The sequence below is a fragment of the Rhinoderma darwinii genome, chromosome 12, assembly GCF_050947455.1.
Source record: "Rhinoderma darwinii isolate aRhiDar2 chromosome 12, aRhiDar2.hap1, whole genome shotgun sequence".
Classification (NCBI taxonomy): domain Eukaryota; kingdom Metazoa; phylum Chordata; class Amphibia; order Anura; family Rhinodermatidae; genus Rhinoderma; species Rhinoderma darwinii.
In genome coordinates this window covers 60154601-60178106 of record NC_134698.1, presented here as the reverse complement: position 1 = coordinate 60178106, position 23506 = coordinate 60154601, and the positions used below count along the sequence as shown (strand labels likewise).

The 23506-nt window shown below is 42.6% G+C and overlaps 1 protein-coding gene across 2 annotated transcripts in view; it reads right to left on the bottom strand.

Moving 5' to 3' along the window:
- PAPLN (papilin, proteoglycan like sulfated glycoprotein) overlaps positions 1-23506 on the bottom strand; it is a 93572-nt gene that overhangs the window by 39058 nt on the left and 31008 nt on the right. For both annotated transcript variants that reach the window (XM_075843355.1, XM_075843356.1), the window contains exons 3-8: positions 22498-22559; positions 19948-20063; positions 4942-5002; positions 4705-4807; positions 3064-3194; positions 1503-1626 (exon numbers count right to left, since the gene is read on the bottom strand). In XM_075843355.1, the coding sequence (XP_075699470.1) occupies positions 1503-1626; positions 3064-3194; positions 4705-4807; positions 4942-5002; positions 19948-20063; positions 22498-22554 (592 nt within the window). In that variant the 5' untranslated portion in view covers positions 22555-22559. The remainder of the gene's footprint in view (positions 1-1502; positions 1627-3063; positions 3195-4704; positions 4808-4941; positions 5003-19947; positions 20064-22497; positions 22560-23506) is intronic.

The following is a 23506-nucleotide window of genomic DNA, read 5'->3' as shown; positions in this document are numbered from 1 at the left end:
AGCTGCATGACACTATGTACAAGGGGAGGGGTGAGCAGCGTGTCACTATATACAAGGGGAGGCTGTGTGACACTATATACAAGGGGAGGGGGAGCTGTGGCACTATATACAAAGGGGGGAGCTGTGGCACTTTATACAAGGGGGGTCTATGTGGCACCATATACAGGGGGGGTTGTGTGTCACTATATACAGGGGGGGGCTGTGTGGCACTATATACAAGAAGGGGGCTGTGTGGCACTATATACAAGGGGAGAACAATATGGCACAATATACAAGGGGAGGGCTGAGCGGCGCTATCTACAGGGGATGCTGTGGCGCTATATACAAGGGGGCACAAAGGGGCTATTATGATTGTGGGGGGCACGGTTATTGATGGGGCACTTTTATTGTGTCGAGCACTGAGGGATTATTAGTACCATCTGGGGCACTGTGGATTACGAGTTTGTTTAGAGTATGAGGTTTTGGTCAAATTCTGCAGAGACGAGTCGTGGCTGGAATACAGTAGTCTGGGCCAGTAGTCACAGTAGTCTGGGCCAGATGGAGAAAAAAAGTGAACGACTCTAATCAGAGAAGACATCACATGTGAGTCACTAGATATAAATGTGCTGTAATAATTTATATATTCTCCGGTGTATAACTGGCATCTACCACTATATGGTCACTACATGGTGGTAATATAGGTCTTTGTATAGTGGTTTTATTTAGTAACAGTATGGGGGTATTATTCAATCACGTTATGGTGTGGCAGTTTTATTCAGTAACCGTATGGGGGTATTATTCAGTCACTATGTGGTTATGGTGTGGTGGTATTATTTAGTAACATTTGTTACTTGTGTTCTAAACTAGTAATAAAATGTGCAATATAGATTTGTATAGTTTTATATGCATGTGGGCCTGGTTAGGTTATGGGGGGCCCAGGCACATTCTTTGCACAGGGGCCCCTCTGCAGTCTGTGTCTACCTCTGGCTAGGAGTCTCTGCCTCCACACGGAACTGCTGTTCCGTACTGTATCATTTTGTTCAGTACAGAACAGCAGTTCTGTGGGGAGGCAGGGACTCCTAGCATCATAAATGTCTATGATGGCATGAGCCCAGTTCACCTGTATCGTGGTCGGGCCAGGAAATCCGGCCGACACACGAACCGTTTTTCACAGCCAGATCTTGGTATTGTGCCAGAGCGGTTACGGAGAGCCTGCAGGTGGGAAAAGGAGAACTAGAGGCTGTTGAATGGTGAGGAAGATATTACTTTCCCCTAATATGAATATATAAACCATTGTAATTTATCCTATGTTCTATTGATCACAATTTAAGATTGAATGGGGATCATAAGGGTAAGCTCTATAGTAACCCTTTGTAAAACGCTTCATTCAACTGTACACTAAACAGACAGACTTAATATCTCTTTACTGCTAAAGCCAACTATTGACATAATGCTTCAAGGGGGATAATGATAGAATATATAACCAACCCTATTACTAGTAAAAAGGTTACAGCACAACATACCTTTTGATAATGTAGGCGAGTCATAAGATCCTTTAACTTCATAGCAGGAGCCTCCATCTCCTCCACATACCAAACAACGGTCCTCTCTTTTGGATGAATCCAATACGTTATCGCAACCAACTGTCTATTTCATTGGTACATATAAAATTATAATGTTGTTATAGAAAATGAAGAGATTGGATATTGAATTTAGCCACAGTCTTTGGAAATCACATAAATAATATCCCCATAAAAGAAAATTGTGAAATAAACTATTGGTTATTTACCCACTACTAAATTCATGATCAAAAGTATAAAAGGTATAAATCCATCCCTTTGCATAACTGACTTGACATGTCTATAGTGGTAAGGGTTTATACCAGGGGTCTCAAACCAGCGGGCTGCATTCAGCTCCTGAGACGGTCATCTTTGGCCCACGGGCACTGTAGCTCCTTCGGGAGAGGAGAGAGAAGTCTCAAGGAGGAGAGCACCGGCGCTCTTTCATGCCGTCACACAGCCCCCTGTAGTAGATAGCTCTATTGAGGCTCGCTCTAGGAATGGAATTCGCAGCCAGAGCATTGCTTACGCTTTGGTCGGGAATTCCTCTGCTGGAGGAACCCCTGTAATCACTGTCCCTATATGGACAGTGATATCAGAGGCTTCCCCAGAGAAGGAGTCGCAGAGCAGAGAGTATACTAGCGCTCTGCTCAGAGACTTCTGCTCTGGGGAAGACTACTGACATGACTGTCCATATATGGACAGTGATGTCAGGAGCAGAGCTGGAGTCCCAGTCAGAGTGCTAGAAGCGGCTCTGCTCCAGGACTCCAACTGGGGAAGCCCCTGACATCACTGTCAATATATGGACAGTGATGTCAGGAGCAGAGCTTGAGTCCTAGGCAGAGTGCTAGTACCACTCAGCCCAGGACTCCTGCTCTGATGTTGCCCTTGACATCACATTCCGGTGCAGGAGGATCCCCTGACACGCACAGGGGGTCCTCCAGCAGAGGAATCCCCGGCCAGAGCGTCGGCAATGCTCTGGCTGGGGATTCCACTCCTAGAGAGAGCGTGTGTGTGTGTGTCACTATCTACAGAGGGCACAGCATATGGTACGGTCTACATGTGCATTGTGTGCCACTAAGAAGGGTATGCCCAATCTTGATATTCTTGTGTCTGCCAACTGAGCTGCCAGACTGAATTTAGCGACACAAACTGGAAAACTGGATTGTTAAAATACACGTGGAGTAAACTCGTAAATTTCCTGTAAGTTTAAGGCGCTTTTTAAATTGTATATTATAGTAATGTAGTATTGTTATAGTACTGTAGTAGTATTGTTATAGTACTGTAGTATATTTATAGTAGTTCAAATAACTAATTGATTAACAATTTTGTATTGTATCAAATTTGAATGTAATGCGGCCCGTCAACTTCACATTTTTTCTATGTGCGGCCCATTTACCCGGCCGAGTTTGAGACCCCTGGTTTATACTGTATCTAGAACACTGCTATTATTCAAGCTAAATAAAACAATATATTTGACTTAACAACATCAAGAAAAAATAAATACTGTAAAATAGTGTCCTACCTTGCACACACCCTCTACACAGATGTCTCTTCTGCCTGGTTCACATGGAGTTCCATCAAGCACAGCCATCTTATGCCTATAGTAAAAATTCTCTCCTTTGGGTATGCAATTTAACTCACACTTCTGGGATGCTTTGAAAAACAAAATACGTAGGACAAGTTTTATGTCCTCATTGAATTATCACCCAATATATTAATAATACATTTAAGAATTATTTAAACCTTAACTATTAATAGTAAACAAAAATTATGTAAAATGCATCTCTGCACAACATTACGAGTGCTCATGAAAGTTCTTATTTTCTTAGTCAACACAGTAATTTTCTTGCCGTTCTGCTCCAAACTATATTGTGGACAGAAACTTGCAAGTATAACCATTTCAGAGCACAAAGTTCAGACCAGCTTCCAAGGCTGGAATTTGAAAATACTATAATACAAAAGTATTTTTAGAGAAACATCAGCCATCTACTGCTTGAAACATGTTTCATAGTAACAATGGTAAGAACAATATCTCTAGCAACTAGTCTGATTAAATTTGTGGAATCTTGAGGAACATCACTGTTTATTACTAACCATCTCAAAGGTCTAGTGTATTTGAAGGCCTTAGGGTCCTCTCACATGGCCAGACATGGGCCATGTGAATGAGCGCCGATCAATGAGACAACTCATTGATCGACGCTCGTTTGCTCCTTTCAGAAGCAGTTTAGGGATGAGCAATCGTTACTACAATCGCTTGTCCCCATGCATTTCCATTATGTCGGCAGCAGATCTTCCTGTTTACACAGGGAGATGCGCTGCCGACAACGATATTACTTGCAGCATAAGCGATACAATCATCCGATGATCATTGCCCTGTTTTCACATGAACACTTGTTTGCCCAATAATTGGCCTGTGTAAGGACCCTCAGCCACCGTTCCTGAAGCTAAATCTACCTTGGTCTGAACTTTCGTCTCTGTGGCTTACTAATGAACAAACTGACCCTACACTGTAATTTGACAGATCCAGATTTCCCTGAAATGCTTCCCTCATCCCTCTGTCAGGTCCACCACAGGCTCGCCATTATCTATTCATTCGCTCTCCTCACACTCATTCCAGATGAAAGGGGAGATATGAGAGAAGTCAACCATTGACCGCTCTACAACCTCCAAAACCATTACTTGTCCCCAACCAATTCTATTCATACAGTTCCAGATAAACACTGAGTCACAACACATCCACACAACAGTCTGCACCCTACCCTAACCCCCCCCCCCTCAAAACACAGTATATACACCATCACAGTATTTATTTATTTTTTCATCTAAATAAGTCCAAAATTCTGTGCGGAACACTTTCTTAAGATATCTTTTTAGCATCAGAGCCCCGATTTTTCTTGTACAGAACTCCAAATCTGCTGCATAGATAGTTAAATGATTCTATTCTGTCTGATATAAAATACACGTAATATGCTTTAATTTATACTGAAATAATTGTTCTCTGGGTATGTGGCATTTGAACGCAGTGTTCTCTATACTGTTCTGTGACCTTGATTTTCTCTCTTTGGAATATTATTTCCTATTCTGGTAAAAACTGCATTAAAATGTATCACTCATCAGTAATAGGAGAAAAAAAAGGGGTAACTCTAATGAACTATTTCCTTACCTCCATAATAAGGCAGCCACTTGTACCGCTTTCCCTGGAATTCCATCCCATCATACTCTGAACACTGTTCAGCCCGAAAATCTCGGGACCCTTCGGGGCATTCCTATGAATAACAGTGTGAAATGGGATGGACTTTAGAGGCAAAGTCTCTTAATTAAAATGTCTTAATGGATAGAATTTATTCTATCCCCTTTATGGGTTTTCAAGATTAAGCAATTTATGTAAACGGATCCTTACCTGCACATTACATGAGCGATAGTTTTTGGTTGGTCCAATACAATTCGAACCCCCATCTGCCCTAAGGAAGAGGAAAATGCAAAACTGCAGTTAGAACACTGCACACAAATAAGAGAATGCAGTAACAATCTAAACATATTGTATGGGTATTGCAATAATCACTCACTAGTACACAGCTAAAAATTGTAAAGAGCATGACTACAGATTATTATTGTAAAAGATAAATAATAATAAAACTACGTATAGCAGAATATCAAACTGCCTTTGGTTAGCCGATGTATATATAAACAGAACCACAAGAGGGCAGCACATAGCATATACCCAGCTGTTTACCTCCCATTACCAGCAACAGATACTAAAATAAGATGTATAGGTCTTTTTACTGATTTAAAGGGAACTTGTCACCAGCATTTCACCTATTGAACTTTCCTTATCCATCACTGGCCGCTGCTATCAAAAGTTCATCTCCGTTATCCCCTCTCCTAAACTCCTCTTCCGACTGTAAATAATGGTCTGCAAACATTTTGCGCTTTTTATCGTAATAATCCGGCGTCCCTTTGTGCGCACACACCAGAAGAGGACAATCAGTGCACAAGCGCAGGATTTTGTGTGCTGGGGAAGGCGAGGAGCTGTCAATCAAAAGTAAGGAGGCGGGGTAAACTCGGAAAGACTTGAGGAATGAAGATCTGACTCTTTTCTGCTCATTAGCATACGGTGTGGGAACACTAAAAAACTGAATACTAAAGCTACAGAGCCGACTAAGAAGACAATTATAGCTTATATAGAAATGATTTTTCACCCACTAGCAGCAGGTATTGCTGGTTTAATAGGTGAAATGCTGGGGACCGGGTCCCTTTAAACATCGCTACATATTACGGTATACTGGCCAAACGTATGCCAAAAGGACACCGTTTTGGCATACATATGGCTATTAATGTTTAAGGGCCGGTTGGTGTAAAAGTCAGGAGAATTTCCCGACATATGGACTAAACGCGCACCATAAATGTGGTGTGAACAGGGCCTAAGACTGTTTACATCAACAATATTTTCCACATTTGCCTTATCCGAAAGGAATTTATTTCTCCACTAACACGAGGCAGTTGGCAAATTGTTACAAAAGTTACCAATATGGACATTGGACCATCAGAGAAAATGACGTCATATGACCGTCCTCCTGCTCTTAACTAGGTTTGCTGCTTTAGGGGAAGAGTATATCACATCATTGGCTGGTACATCCGGTTAGTCAAACAGTGAGATATGTGGTCACAACGAATGTGCATGAGTGATATTCCAATCATTGAGACCCATCTAAAGGTGGCATTACATTTTACATTAAAGTTGGCCAAACCCGCAGATTTTGTTGGATCCGCTGATGATGTATTGTAGCTGGCAACGGCTTATTCTCCCCTCCTCATTGATTATACACGCTCGCTCAGTCGAGTGTAGTCTGCAAGTTTATGAGGGACGTCCGGATAGATTGCTGCTGGCTGACTGTTATTTATCTATTGTGCATTGTCAACATTAGTAAACCATGTTAACCCCTTAATGACCAGCCTATTTTAGACCTTAATGACCAAGCCATTTTTTACGTTTTTCCATCGTCGCATTCCAAGAGCTATAACTCTTTTATTTTTGCGTCGACATAGTGGTATAAGGTCTTGTTTTTTGCGGGACAAGTTGTACTTTTTAATAGCACCATTTTGGGGGACATATTATTTATTGGTTAACTTTTATTAACTTTTTTTTGGGGGGGGAATAGAAAAAAACCTGAAATTTCGCCACTCTTTTTCGCATCTTAAATCAACGGCGTTTACCGTGTGATATAAATAACACCATAACTTTATGCGGGTTGTTACGATTGCAACGATACCAAATTTGTATAGTTTTTGTATGTTTTACTACTTTTACACAGTAAAAACGCTTTTTTTCAAAATTATTTGTTTTTGTGTCTCCATATTTGAAGAGCCGTAACGTTTTTATTTTTTTATTTTTTCGCCGATGTGGTTGTATGAGGGCTTTTTTTTTTGCGGGAAGACTTGTAGTTTTTATTGGTACCATTTTGGAGTAGATGTGACTTTTTGATCACTTTTTATAACATTTTTTTAAAGTCAGGATTCACAGAAAACAGCAATTTTTCCATAGTTTTTTATTACATTTTTTATGGCGTTCACCGTGCGGGTTAAATAATGTTATATATTTATAGTCGGGGTCGTTACGGACGCGGCGACACCAAATATGTGTAACTTTTTTACTTTATTTTGGTTTTTTAATAGTAAAGCATTTTGTAAGGGGAAAAGCTGGGTTTTTCATTTTTTTTCACATTTTTTTTTCATTAACTTTATTAAACTTTTTTTTTTTACTTTTTTACTAGTCCCATTAGGAGACTATAATATGCGATTCTCCGATCGCTATTGTAATACACTGCAATACTTTTGTATTGCAGTGTATTACTGCCTGGCCGTTTAAAACGGACAGGCATCTGCTAGGTCATGCCTCCGGCATGATCTAGCAGGCAGTCGCTCCAGGCAGACCTGGGGGCCTTTATTAGGCCCCCGGCTGCCATTAGAGACACAGACACTCGGCGATCGTATCGCCGGGTGTCGGTGGGGGAGAGAGGGAGCTTCCTCCCTCTCTCCAAAACCACTCAGATGCGGTGCACGCTATTGCGCACCGCATCTGAAGGGTTAAACGGGTGAGATCGATACTAATATCGCAGGGACGCTCCCAGCCCTCAGCTGTCTCTAGCAGCCGAGGTAGGGAGATTTGACACTCCCTGCTCTGTTTACTTTATCCTGATGCAGTGCCGTAAAAAGGTATATGCATCAGAATAAAGCCCGTTAGTGGCCGCCGTTAAAAGGCGTATTGGCGGTCACTAACGGGTTAACTTTCAAATCCAAAAGCAGAATATAGGCTGCAATTTATTTAATTAAATAGCCCTAACACATTCCATAGTGTTGTACAAATTGTAATCATTTATAGCAGTTTTTTTTGTAGTGAGCGATAAATCGTTGGCATAGGAATGCATTAGGCCAGCACAAATTATCGCACTACAAAAAAAAAAAAAATAATCGCATAGATATCACGGTCTATAGGAATGCATTGATTAGCTTGAAAACAATTGGTTTTTTTTTAATCGCTACATGCTGGGATTTCAGAGCTGCACACTTGTCTGGAGCAATTTTGAAGATATTTTCAAGCTACTCGATGCATTCCTATGTACAGCCATGTATCACAGCGATTTTCGGTAGTGAGATAAATAGCCCTAGCCTAATGCATTCCTATGGACCGTGATTTATCGCTCACTATGAAAAAGTCTAGGCCGAGCCTCAGCATCCCTGTCGGCAGTGAAGCTTTCACAGACATGGGTTAATGAACGTCCTAAAGTATATGAATCTATCAATTAGTCTTGGAGTATGGGAGGAAGTCAGAACATCCGAGAAAAGTCATGCAAGCACAGAGGGAACTTATAAACTGTGTAAAGGTAGCCCCCTGGCCGGAGTAGTATCTAAGACCCCAGTGCTGCAAAGCAACAATGCTAAAAACCGAGCCACATTATAACCGCCTATAGAGAGACAGACATCGGCATAAGTGTATGCGGACAGCGAAACTATCGGAAGCGTGATCGGATAATAAAGCAGGAAATCACTTACTCTCACAAATAAATCTGCTATTCCCTCCTATTCCATGTTACTACATTCTATAAATTTCAATCTGCAATTTAAAACTAGTCATTAAAAGTCTTAGGAAATAAAAAAAAAGATCCAGAACCAGCAAGAAATTATTGATAGTTCCCTTCGTAGAGAATTAACCGACATTTATTTAAATCCTTTTTACTAATTTTTTCATTGAGGCCAAGATAATTCAGCCAAAGTCCATGGTGCAGTAAATGCAGGAGGATGTTAAGATCACATGGATAGAATTCAGGATGCGTAAATATATATGTCCCACATATAGGTGTTTATGACATAATCACATTGTATATAAACATATAAATCTTATGTAAATGTTTCTATTGTATTAGTGTAGTGGAATTTATAAGTTGATTTGTCTTTGACTATGGACAGGGCTACCAAATGTAGTAGTATATTTTTTAGAAGGCAGCGGGTTAGGACTTGCTGCTGTAACATAGGAATTCAGAATACAATCAAGTCTTAGTGTATTCTCAGAGAATTCAAACAAAAAAATTTTTTTTTCTTTTTTAAATACTACTACAGTAGTGTAATGGGTATAAAAACATATAGACACACACAATATCTATCTCTCTCTATATATATATATATATATATATATATATATTTTTTTTTTTTAAACATATTTTTATTGAATTTTTTCACCACACAAAAAAAAAACACAAATCATACAGTAATGCATTGCCATAATAATAAACATTACAAAAAATGTATAAATGAACATGTGATAGTGAATGCTTCCCAGCAAACTAGGTTTGATCTTGGAAGTTATTCCCCATGGGCTATCAGCCCTCCTTCATCTCCTCTATCTCCTCTATCCTTCCCTTCCTTTAACCCCACCTGTCGGGTATTCCTGTAAACATTGTTACATAACTTTGCATATCTGCCTAACTTACATAACTAAACAATACACAGAACAAATAAGAAATTGGAGCATACATAACAATTGGAGCTTCGTGAAACAGTTCACCAACTCAGGCAGCTAGTCCGCAAGAATAAAGAAATCCCAGTGGATATATATGCTTTACTCCCGTGATATTTTCAGTGCCCCTAAAGTGCCCTTAAGATCTTCAATCAAGTACCATGACGTTCCCGTAAACGGATCTATGATGTCCCTTCGTTCTTCACTGGTGAAATATTTTGTGAGGAAAAGCTTCCATTTCTCAAAGAATTTTTTGCTCTGCGTGTCTTTATTCTGTAATATACCAATGCGGTCTAGATAAAACAGTTTCCTCAACCCCTGGACCACCATGTTCTGAGTCGGTACTTCAGCTACCAGCCAGTTTTGGAGTATGCACCTCTTTGCCACTATCAGTGTGGCATGGGCCATGGGAGCTAAATGTGTCGTTTCTGTCTCTTCTAATTCTCCATCATGTTGTATATGGAATAAGACCTCCATTGGCCCTAAATTCCCATGGAACCTGCCCACCTGCTGCAATAAGGATGTTATCTCCCCCCAGAATGGCTGAATATGTGCACACGCCCAAAGGCCATGATACATGTCTGTCTTTGAGATATTACATCTAGGGCATGACGTTTTCCTATCTGGTTGTGAGGCGGAGGGGGCCAGGGTAAATGCATATATTGCTTGGTGAATGATCTTCAGATGAGTTTCCCTCCAGTTTTCGTTGTGCACGTGTGCCCTGAAATCCACCAGCCCTTTTTCAATATGCTTTTCAATGCCTGGTAAATTAAACAGTTTTTCCCATCTCCCAAAGGCCTGCCCCGGGGACATCTTCACTAGTGTTGGTCTGAGTGTACTATATAATTGGGAAATGGAGTGTCTGTGATTGTCCGTGAACCATGAATCAAACAGGTTGGGGGGGACCTCATCCGCTACATCCGCTAGTTTAGTTTTACAGTGATTAACTATTTGTAAGTACTGTAAGTGCTGATGCCGAACAAAAACATATTTATTCTGGAGCTCCTGCAAGGTTAACCACCTCTTATCCTGCGCGTGGAACATATCCCCCAGAGTCGCTACCCCTTTCTCCCTCCATTCTGACATTAGTTTGTTAGATCTTCCTGCTGCAAACTCTGGGTGCTGCCATAAGGGCATATGTTTTGAAATGCGATAAGAGAGGTTATAGTGTTTGCGCAATACCTTCCAGGCAATGATGGTATCTCGTAACAGAGATGATTTCTTGACGATCTTTGGGAGACAAGTGAACGTTGTGTGTACCAGAGCCATGAGATCCCAAGGTTTTGCTAGCTGTCTCTCCAGTCTAGTATTGGAGTGGAACTCTGTGTTGTGTTTCCAATCTAGCAGATGTCTACTCAAGCAGGCCAGGTTATAACCCCGAATGTTAGGGAAATTGACCCCTCCTTCCGCCTTCCTCATCATGAGTTTCGTGAGCGCTATTCTTGGTTTCTTCCCCCCCCATATGAATTTGGTAAATGATGAGTTGAGTGTATTGATATCTGAGTGCTTGACCAGAAGTGGGATAGTCTGGAGCGGGTAGAGTAATTTCGCAAATCCTGACATTTTGACCAAACAGCTCCTTCCCATCAGTGATAGAGGTAGACTGTGCCATCTCAGAAGATCTGCTTGGATATCTTGTATAAGGGGGGGATAATTTAGATCATACAGCGAGTTGGGTGCCCGACCCACTTTAATACCCAGATAAGTAATGTTTGACTTAGCCATCTCAACATCCAGGGAGGCTAGGGACCGCCTATATGTTGGGTCCTGCGTTCCCAAATCTAGTAACTGGCATTTTAACGTGTTAACTTTGTACCCTGAGTAGCTCCCAAAGTCGTTCAATGCCTGGAAGATACGCGGAACATCTTTAAGGGGGTCTGCGAGAAATAACAAGATGTCATCTGCAAACAACGTTTCCTTGACCTCCATCTCCCCCACCCTTATGCCCGTATATAAATTGGATGACGCCAGATAACGTGCCAGCGGCTCCAAAGCCAGATTGAACAGCAGTGGCGATAGCGGGCACCCCTGTCTTGTACCTTTACATAGACGGAATGGTTTAGACAGAAAGCCTGGTGTGGAGATTCTAGCCTTAGGGTCTTTGTATATGTGGTGTAATAATATCCTGAATGCCCCCGTTATTTCCATCTTATCCAGGACAGCATCCAACCAATTCCAACGGACATTGTCAAAAGCTTTCTCCGCGTCAAGTAAAAGTAAAGCCGAATGTTCCCCCGGAAATGGGTTATGCTGTACTCTATCTAGCACTGCCAGAACCGTCCTGATGTTGGTGACCGCCGACCTACCTTTAATAAAACCTACTTGTTCTGGGGCTATGAGGAACGGCATTATATTCGCTAACCTATCAGCTATGATTTTGGAAAGGAGTTTAGCGTCCACGTTTATGAGCGATATGGGTCTGTATGATCCTGGTAGTAGGGGGTCCTTTCCAGGTTTAAGCAATAATTTCACATAAGATGTGTCTGCTGATGGTGGTAACCCCTCCTCTCCCAGAGCATTGTTAAACAAGGAGACCAAAGTCTCCGTAATCTGTTCCCGCATTACTTTAAAAAATTCGCCGGTCAGTCCATCTGGACCAGGCGCCTTACTATTTTTAAGGTTTCTTATTGCCTCATCCACCTCCCCCCTTGTGACCCTGGCATTTAGAAGTTGCAACTGTTCCGCGGAGATGACCGGTAAAGTGACCTTGTCTAACAGTGTGTCTGTCAGCGGAAGGGAAGATGTATCAGAGTACAGCTCCTCATAAAATTTAGCCAAGATGGAATTAATACTAATTGGATCGCATGTTTCTCGCCCATTATGATCCCTCAATTTCGCTATGTGCTGCACTGAGCGCTTTCCTCGAGCCATATTGGCCAAAAGTTTACCCGCCTTACTTCCGAACTTATGTAAAGTAGCTTCAAAGTCTCGAGTATATATTGTTTCTTTCTGAGCTGCCCACTCGTCAAAAGAGTGTTTTGCCTGAATCCAGGCCTGTCTGGCATCTAATGTAGGGTGTGCCAAATATGCTGTATAGGTTGCCCTCAGTGCAGCACTAGAAGCATTAAATTTTTGTGTTATTTCCCGTTTTTTGCTGGCAGTATACGCCATTATCCTTCCCCTCAGCACTGCCTTGGCCGTATCCCAGTACAGTGAGGGGTCATCTCTGTGTTCTGAATTCGTCGACGTGTATTCTAACCACCACCCTCTTAGCTGTCTCACAAAGGTGTCATCAGTTGCTAAATGAGCCGGGAATCTCCATATGAAGTCTGATCCTCTGGGATATATTTCCTGAAAATCTACTCGTACCGGGGCGTGATCTGAGATCACTAGGTCCCCTATCTCAGCGGCTCTCAGCCTCGGTTGTAGTGTTGGGGATATTAAGAGGTAGTCAATCCTGGACCAGGACTGTTGAGCGTGGGAGTAATGTGTAAATTCCCGGGCATCCGGGTTACCCCTTCTCCAGGGATCTATTAAGTGTATTCTTTCCATCAGAGGTCCCAACACTCGGTCCTGTTTTCTGGGAGCCCCTGTTGGAATGGATCCCGTGCTTTGTGAACTGTGTGTGCGTCTATCCTCCTTGTGATCAGAAACTGAATTAAAGTCACCTCCCACTATTTTGTGCTGGACATTATCTGACATAAGGGCCCTTTCCAAACCATTGAAAAACTCAATATTATCACTATTAGGTCCATACACATTATAAATGCTTAATACCCCACATGGTGTGCTTAGAGTAATATGGAGCAGTCGCCCTTCCTTATCTGCATCAGTATGAATTACCTCGTGTACCAGGTTTCTATTTATTAAAATAAGTACCCCCGCTTTACGGCCACAAGCTGAAGAGCCGTATACTTGGCCCACCCACAACTTTTTCATGCGGTGGAAGTCGCTCTCCTCCAAATGTGTCTCCTGAAGAAGAGCGATGTCCGTATGGAGTTTTTTTAAGTGACGGAGTACCATCATTCTCTTGTTAGGGGACCTAAGCCCCTTTACATTCCACGAGGTCAGCTGCATAAAGTGGGCGTTCCGAAAAGGTTCACAATTGACTGGTCATAAATATCTAATTCTAGGCAAGCGTGCTTTACTGCCTTGGTAGCCGCCCGGCGGCGTCTGCTCCAGATTGCTCCCAACATTACAATAACAACATTTACATTCGGTGCCAGAAAATTGGCACAACCTTTAACAACAAAATGCCCATCCAGGAATGTCACCAGCATTTCCTGTGAGACAAACTTTAAATTGGCATACATAACTTCACTTTTTTCTGGTCTGTGACCCCTCCCCCCCTCCCCTTCCCGCCATCTTTTCGTGATATATTGGAACTTAACATTTTAATTTTTAAAGTATCAAAAAATAAGTTGTGCTTCCCATACAACACGGGTACAAGTGCTTATGCCTATTATAGCAGGAATTTTGTCGGCATAATATCCCACCAGAACCAATTGCCACATTAATATATAAGGCACAATCAAATGCGCTCATGGAGCCTCTATGCGATACTTATCAGTCCGGGATGGTTGCAAGCCGGTTTTCTGAGCGTTGTCGATGTGGCATCTTCGACGATTCTGCCCGTTGTTGCTTGGGTGAGGAAGTGGAATTGCGGGCGATATCTGACCATGTACAGTCCCTCGATGAAGAAACTGGTGTACGGGGACCTTCACCTCCTGTATCTTGACTCGCCGTCTCCTCTCCCGATTGTCTAGGGCCCCGAAGTCCAGGGATCTTGTCTACATATAATGCCGCCTCCTCAGGATTGTGGAATACCTTGGTGGCGCCATCCGTCTGCATGATCCTCAAAGTGGCCGGATACTGTAGCTGAAATTTAATTTTGCGTTTGTAGAGGGAGGTGCAAACCCCTCCAAATGCTCTCCGCCGCCTTGTGACTTCTGCCGAATAATCTGCAAACAGGATGACTTTTGCCCCCCTTATATGCAAAGGGGTATTGCGGTTCCTGAAAGTGCGCAAAAGTTCCTCTTTGTCATTGTAATCCAAGTACCGCATGATCACCTGGCGCGGTCTGCTTTGCGGCTCTCCTTTGGCGTTGGCGCTCGGACCAGGGGGGCCCACTCTGTGTGCCCTTTCCACTCTGCAAGATCTGGTCAGACCTAGCGCTTCTGGTAACTCCGTCTCGCAGATGCCCTGGAGGAGCTGCGGTCTAATATGCTCAGGCAGTCCCACTATCCTTAAATTGTTTCTTCTGGACCGATTCTCAAGATCTTCTAAGCGGTCTCTGAGTTTTGTGTTATCTCGCATTAGGTCTCTAATGCAGGTATGTGCCCCTGCTGATTCATCCTCCATGAGGCCAACCCGCTGCTCCAATTCATCTAGTCGATTGCCATGAGATGTCACCTCATTTTGGAGTTTTTGGAGCGTTGTTGTGACTGTGGCTATTAAGGATTCTCTGATGTCGGGGGCCAGTTGGGTAGCTACCTCAATTGCCAGCTTCCGATAATCAATCTGTGAGTCAGTCATTACCGACGGCGATAGCATTTCCCTCTGAATTTCTGGGCTCTGAGACCGGCTCTGTGAAAGTGGTGGCTGCAGCGGCGCCGCCATCTTGGATGGCCCCTCACCTCGTGTGCTGTGCTCGGCCGGACAGGAGATCTCTCTGCTGCCGCTCCGGAGGAGATATCTCTCCATAAACCTCCCGGTTCTTGTCCCCCACCTCTCCTCCTAATGCCTGGGTGTTTATATCCTGCGGGTGTGTGGCGTAGATGGGTTAGGGGATCAGGGCTTCAGGAGCTCATGCAGCTCCGTCCTCACATCCCAGCGCCGGAACCGGAAGTCCTATATATATATATTAACTAGATAGATAGATATAGTAAGTTTGAGGATCTGTGCACCTTTACAAAATTGCTTCATTTTAGATGCATTGGGACAATAAGAAAAAAGTGGATTCCAGTTAGTCTTAATTAAAAATCTATTTTGTGTCTACAGCTCCTATGAAGACCTATGTACCTCCATGGTAACTGACTACAAACTCACTGTGTAGTCTGACCCTGCATTCTTTTCCTACCTACATTAGTTAGGTTAACAAGAAGTAGGGCACAGATGGATGGAAATATGACTGCAGATCAGACTATACAGCCCATTGAGTTCAGCTTCCTATCAGGGTATAGTCACATGTAGCAAATTTGTTGCAGAACATTTCTGCGACAGTCCCATTTACCAGGATAGGAATTGCAGAAATTCATGCACATGCTGCAGGAACAACCCCAGTCAGATGTACAGGCCAGATTTTCAGTCGCAGAAATGTCAAACCTGCTGCGTGTGAATCAACCCTTTCTGATCGCTGGGGGCCCCACCGCTAGGACCCCCACCTATGGATAGGTGATAATTTATGATTGTGGGAAAACCCCGTCAACACTTTCGCTAGCCTGCACTCTAGACCACTAAGGATATATTACCATTAACCCCTTTACTACCGTAAGCTGCCAGTGATATGACAAACCTCAGCCACCTCAGACCACCAGCATTTAATGTTAATCTTTAAGCCACACTCCGGTGCCAGGGGTCCAGAAATTCTTATGGGCATCCGCGATTTCAAACAAAAAAAATGAATGCATGCAGCTTATGGTTGTTTTTGGCACCATTCAGGACATTGGTCACCATGCAACATTAAAAGGAATTTGAGAATTATAACTAATTCTGTGCTATTGCGCACAAATAAGCGGTTGTTTTGTCAAGTACAGCCACTGCCTATACAAGGATTGTACCCAGAAATAAAAGCTCATTCCTCCAAGCCACAGGCAGCCATACAAAAGATGGCTTCACAAGGCTTACAGTTTAGAAGACAGCTGGCATTCCTGGACAATCCTACATTTGGAATGCAGCCTCAGGGGAACGAAGAACACATTTTTTGTGGTATACGGAAAATATTAAATTGCTGTATTTAGAGGCATCTAGGCTTCCAATTAAGAAAATCCTCTGAGGTGTACAGGTAAACGTTGGAGTGCTGCTTGAGTATTAGGTGAATGACATCACTCTGCATGGAACAATAGCGTATACTATCTCCCAAATGTTCTAACACCTATGTCCACAACTCTCAATTCCAAAATGGTAAGAGGCCACCCGATCTTCTGCGCTTTGTACTCACAGGGCTTTCCCTTGTGAAGGATCTCCTTGACCCACCAACAAAGTCAGTGCTTTCCTTTAATCAAGCGTGCTCAAAATTTGACTTCCTTCGTCCACACCGCTTTGTTTTCAAGTTCAAAGCTATGTGATACAAGTTACCAAAACCTTCAAACACTGACTAGGAAGACATCTTTGGAGCTAGATTTACACTATTGCCTGCTTCAAAGGGTCAAATCTCCAGTTTCGGCCACAGAGGCTATATTTCCCCAAAACACAATTATCTTATCGGAGAAGATATCTGAGCAACCTGCTCCTGATGTGGAGGACAAGAAGCCAACCTTTTTTCACTGCTTTTAGCCTTGCCCCACAGTCTCTCTCTTTTAGGCAGTGAATACATTGCTTCCTCACTTCTCATATTGGATACAGCCTACCACTAACGCAAGCTGGGCACAGTTCGGCTGCCTGCTATACACAGATGACAATATCCCTCCACACCACAAACGCCTATTGTTCTGCATCTCAGCAGCTGCCCGTAAAACTATTCTCCAAACATAGTTTGACCCCACCCATCCGTCCCGGAGCTTTTTTTCTAGAAAAACCCTTTTCTTCTACATATAGACTGGGTCAAAGCCAGCATGCAAAAAGAAAATCAAAAAAAGTATTTCTGACTTGGAAGCCTATTATACACATGCTGCCCAGACATTAAGTATTAATACTTACTGTACCTCAAAATACAACATGGTCTTTAGAACAATCTATTGGGGATCATCCACCACTTACCCCGGATTAACTCTTTCTACCTCTCTCCGTAGGTGGGAGATCTTTTTCACAGCAAGGGTGTTCTGGGTCTGTACTTACTCCGTCTCCCTCCAATTTCTTTCCCTCCTTTATATTATTGCTCTTCCCCTTCCTACCTGAATTTTTAACGACATGGGACTGTCAATTCTACCAATGTAAAGTCCTAAAAGGAGGACACTATGGACAATATCATCAACTTACTCTGGGTTCAGCCCATCCACAAGCCTCTTGAACAACAATATCCTGCTCTGCCTGGACACCCTACCCGCAATTCATCTTGGACGTCCCTCCGACGACTCAACCATACAACCAATAGATGAGTTTATCTGAGTACAGAGCAAACTGAATCCTTGCCCCTGGTGAAGGAATGTCTAACACGACTCAATCGAATAACAGATTCTCCGTGCTACAAGATTCCACCTCCATTGCCATGTTGCATTAGGAGGCCCCACTGTGTGCTTTTGGGTAACAGAGTTTTTCAATATGATTTTGCTTGCAATGCATGTCCAATCCTTCCCTAATTTACAGCCCCAAAAGGATGATCGACTCAGGATAAGTTTATGTATGGCTTCCCTTGCAGGAGGTAACAAACACTTTAGAATTTTAGAATAACTGCACAACCTATTAATGGAAAGGAAGACAAGGACTGTGTACTGCTCAAAATGTCAGCTCAGGATTGCTGCAGGTTTTGGTCGGTTAATCAATGGACAGATGTTTTATTGCCGGTCTTTCTTATTTAGACGTCTGCCCATGTTTGTCCACCCTAAATTTTCTGCACCATGAAGATGTCCTACAAGCCTCAATGTCACTAGGATCTTCTCATCTAAAGGCCTTATTCACACAAACTTATTTTATGTTCATGTGCTGTCAATTTTAATAATGGACCGCACACTGACCTGTACAAGTCAATTGGGCTATTTACACATCTGTTTTCTTTAAATGGAGCATGTGTCTATTGCGAGAATCTCCTGTTCTGATCCATTTTTGCATACCAGACTAGCACAATGAAGTCTATGGGTGCATGAAAGAAACAGACAGCACATAGATTATACTGGTGGAGGGGATTGTCAGGAGTAGAGATGAGCGAACCGGGACAACCGAACTTCACCGGGTTCGCAGCGAATCCGAACTTCACCGGGTTCGGCCGAACACGTTTTGACCGAACCCGGCTACATTTTGGCGCCTGCGTAGTCAGCATTCCCTGAGCCGATCAGTTAACTCTTTCAGCACCCTGGACAGTGACTATTTACTGACGTCGCCTAGCAACGCTGCCGTAATGCCGGGTGCACACATGTAGCCATCCGTCATTACGGGAGCTCCAATTACAGGTTCGGTCAGAACTAGTTCGGTCCGAATCGAACTTTTTCATGAAATTCGGCGAACCAGCCGAACCGAACTTATCATAAGTTCGCTCATCTCTAGTCAGGAGCAATAGCTGTCAGCCAAAGGACTTTTGGGCCAACAGCTATCTAAAGTGTATGGCCAGCTTTACAGTTGCCCAAATACAAAAGCTCTATCTTTCTTCACTCTCTAGGACCTGTTTCCACTTTTTATTAAAAATGCAAGATGCAAGAGAAAACAGTCCTGTAAAATGCTACATGTGAACAAGTGCCAACAAAATCTATGAGGTAGTATTTTATACCTATTGTTATGTCCAGAGTATTGCCAAAAGATTACACGACCGGTCTTTCTAGTACAGTCGGCCCATGTCAGATAATTAGTGGAAATAAGATATGTGGAGGAGTTTTGGAAGCAACCAGTTTCAGAACCCTCCCTCAATATGTGATGCATAGTTTTTATGTGTTTGGAGACAAAGTACCACTACTCCACTACTTGAGTTGGAAAAGGTACAAAGAAGAGCCATAAAACTGATAAAGGGCATGGAGAATATTAGTTATGAGGAACGAGTACATTTTTTATTTAGTCTTGGCAAGAGATGTCTAAGGGGGGACATGATAAATAGATGTAGGCATATTAATGGCCCATAAGAAAAACATGGTAAAAAGCTGTTCAATGAAAAGTCCCCTCAATAGACAAGGGGGCACCCCCTTCGCCTGGAGAAAAAAAAAAGTTTAATCTCCAGAGGCGACAAGTCTTCTTTACTATGATAACTGTAAATCTGTGGAATAGCCGACCGCAGGAGCTGGTCAGCAGTAATAGTAATGGCTTCAAGAAAGGATTAGATGTTTTCTAAGAGCAAAGTAATATTAACGCTTAGGTAAATGTATAAAATGGTTGGAATGTTGTTCCAGTCTAATCACCACTTGGGATCAGGAAGGAAATGTTTCCCTTTTAGGGCAGATTGTTCAGAGAATCCAGAGGAAGGAAAAAATAAACCCGTAAGGCATGAGACAAAGTTGTAAAATTTGAATTACCCTTTACCTTCACCGATCCCCTGGTTGAACTTGATGGACATGTGTCTTTTCAATACTAACATTATACCCTATATAATACGCTTAGAACCCATGTGTAATAAGGTTTAATTAAATAAGAGTAAAACAGTTTCAAATGGTAACTTACCTGCCAGAGTAGCACTGGCGCTCTCTAGAACTTACTCCCCCACCACAGGAACGACTACATTCTCCCCAGTCACTCCAGTTGTCCCAAAAATCACTCTGCCTTTTACGCTTACTTGCCTGTAAAATATTTCATTTTGGTGTGCGTTATAATACACAGAGTTTGAATAAAATATCTTATTGCTTTACAATATATTCACCTGGGTGTTGCCACCTTTCCACCCAAAAATACTGGCCAAATTCTGGGTGTATTTACACCTGCAGGTTTTGTGGCCATTTTTTTTTAAGCGTTTTCACAAATTTCACCAGAAAACATCACAAAATCAGCCTACGTAAATACACCCAAACATGGGTAAAAAGTGAGTGTGGTTTTGGGGCCTGGGCTCATAATAATAGTGTGTTTTGCCACTTATGTCTGGGGGTTTTAGACGAACAATGCGTGTAACCCAGTCAGTATCCTCCAACATCTGCTATGGACTCTCAGGGCTGCACAAGCAGGTAGAGTGTGCGTGCCCGGCAGGTGAATGTATGTGTCTCCGGCTCCTTGATGCCTTGCCTGATGCAGTCACTAGAACCAATCCTATACTTCACCTAGTCCTGATGCTGCGGACATTCCTAGGGCTGGATGGCCTGGCAAAAGAGGAGTATCTAATCCAAATAGGAAGTAACCTAAGAGCACATGAACTGTCTTATTATGCAAAATTACTGCCACTTGCATAATGCAGCAAGTGCCGGTAAAAAAAGAAATAAAATCTTTCTGGCCTCCCATTGATATAACTGACTGGGCCAATGGCTTACCGGCCTGGTACCAACCCTATGTTGGCTTCATCCTCTTCCCAAATACTCAACGTAAACCTACAAATTGCTCTCCCTCCAAAAGCATCATAAAAGCTGGCCTGGGGGTCAGGCAAACCTTTTTCATCTACACGGACTGCTTCAGCTTCTTAACTCATTCGCCGAGGTACGTGCAACTTTTATTTACTTAAAATAACTGGGCTCCACAATGTGGCCACTTCTTAACATGGGGAAAGCACTTTCACATTAATGAAATGAGTTCCAGTTCAATCAACCCACCATACCTGCCCACTATCACCTAAGTGCCCGACCGCCATAACATAATACAATGTGGAAGGAGCAGTCAAAAAGCTAGACAGGAGGCTTCAAAGCCCACCATGCCTTTAGAACATGTATGTGCTGGAAATAGTTATCCTTCTCCCCAATGGTCGTTGACAGCTGCGGTGTTACCCACACCCCTGGCTGATGGATCCGTTCTGCAACTTCTCTCCTACTACCCCTGCTGAGGATCCTGGTGCTCCCCACCTCCATGATCTTTAGGTAGGCCTCAACGGCTGCATAAAGCTCTTTTGGGGCCCTGAAAACACAAATTCCAAGCTCTTCTGTAATGTTATTTTGAAGTGTTGGCTTGAACCCACATTACGATAATGCACTCTAACTTACGCTATTGAGTTCCTTCATTTCCCAGTTCATCTGTGCTCACCTCAGTCAAATTGACTGAACCAAAGACGCCTGCGTTGCCCAAACTAGCTTCGAAAATACTTCCCACTATTATATTTGTAATTAGAGACAGATATACATTAAGAAAAGAAACAAATTAGCTAGAAGTCTTCGTGCTTGCCAAGCCCAGACAATTATAAATGAGCAACTGCTCGACGCGCACCCACAGATTAGTATTTACAATTGAAACACCTGTGGGATTGTATACATACTGTCTACAGGCTAAATGATCTAATGTTTGGCATAACATGAAACAGCAAAGTAGTTACTATTAAACTATTGAAATAAAATTAGATTGCACTGCGGGATGTGAAAGCAGTAGGCTTTAAAGAGGGTAAAAAGAAAAAAACAAAACTGTAAGCGTTGGCAAAAAGTTGGCAATTTTACCACATTGAAAACAAGGCATCTAATATCTAAAGTTATTACGAGCAGCTCCGCCTTGAAGCAAGGATTTCCCAAGATGCTTCTATCAACAGACATGTTCTGTATTAGCAACTGAGCAACCGGCTTGCACGGAGTCAGGATCCACAATTGCCACACCTGTCTGCCCACTCTGCTAACTATTCCCATGACAGACATTTATCCACACAAGAGTCTGATCGGTCGGGGCCAAATATAGTGAACCTCACTGATCTCAAGAGCAGTTCCAAAGGTGATACTATAATCATACCTGGGTCATTCACCTATTTTTGAGAGTACTTTATGGTCTTTATTTTGACACCCAATTTAGGCAGTCCTACTGTTTAAAGCGGTTACTTGCTTTTCAAAAATGTGGGACCTTCAGCAATGATGACCTGATTGGGGTTGCCTATTAAGGAACTAAACTGGCTCAACTCAAAATAGTGAGATAACTATAGTGAACTACTAAGTGCATAAAGTCATATTTTGTAGAGCCCATGATCTCTCACTCTTGCAAGATTTACTTACAGTGAGGCGTAAAAATAAAACTTTTTGGGAGATCCGGGTTATTGAAATTTCAGTTTTTGGGTGGAATTACACATACTCTTGTAATAATTACAAATGAATAAATCAAACTTACGGAGTAAGCACAATCCAGTACCAAAGTAAAAGTAAGAAGAAGTAATGGAGTCTTCATTTTACCTGTTAAATAAACAAGATGTAGGTCTAAAATTAATAATTTACACAGGATTATAGGACAGCTGTGCTGAAAATACACATATCTAACTATACACAGTGACACAATCACCCAAAATTGCAGTGAATAATACTATTATAGAGTAGGTGTTAGCAACCTATGGCACATGGTGTGCCACAGCTGGCACACGGAGCATGCGGAGTTGTAATCCATGCAAGTGCTCTCCAGCCTAAGCCTAGCCCAACAGCACCCGCTTGGCTTGATTGAGGACTCTAGAATGCGCCAACGTCACTGCTTCTACATGGCTAGGGAACACACAGCGCTTGCGCGAGATTTCAATTGAGAAACCAGTAACGTCAGTGCATGCTACAGCTGTCAACCAAGCCAAGGGAACGGCGTTTGGCCGGGATTTAAATGCCAGTTTCATGTACGCAATTCTATAAATGGCGGCTCTCGCCCCTAATACGACATGTTCCCTCCGCCTTTATAAGCCACATAAGCCTTGCAAGGAACAATAAGTGAGGTGGTCTGTGAGCGGTTGTAACTGCTTTTTTTTTACATATCTGTGTGAGCAGTTCTTCTCACAAATGAATTCTATCCTCAGCCCCACATGTAGCAAGGTTAAAGGGACTCTGTCACCAGTTTATCAATTCCCTATCTCCTAACTAATCTAATAGGCGCTTTGCTGCTGATAACTGCAGTGTGATTGGTTTTAAAAAAATAAAAAAAAGTTTGTTATTTGCAAAGTTATGAGCATTTTACTAAATATGCAAATGAGCCTTTATTAGACAACTGGGAGGTAACAGCAGAGATTCTCCTGAGGCGGAGCTACCTCACAGCCTCTGACGCAGTTCAATCAGCATGAAGCTGATTCACACAGTGTGAGAGACTGAGGAAGGAGGGAAGGGGGATCAGTTCAAACTGCCATATCTCCGGCTGTGGACTAGCTAAA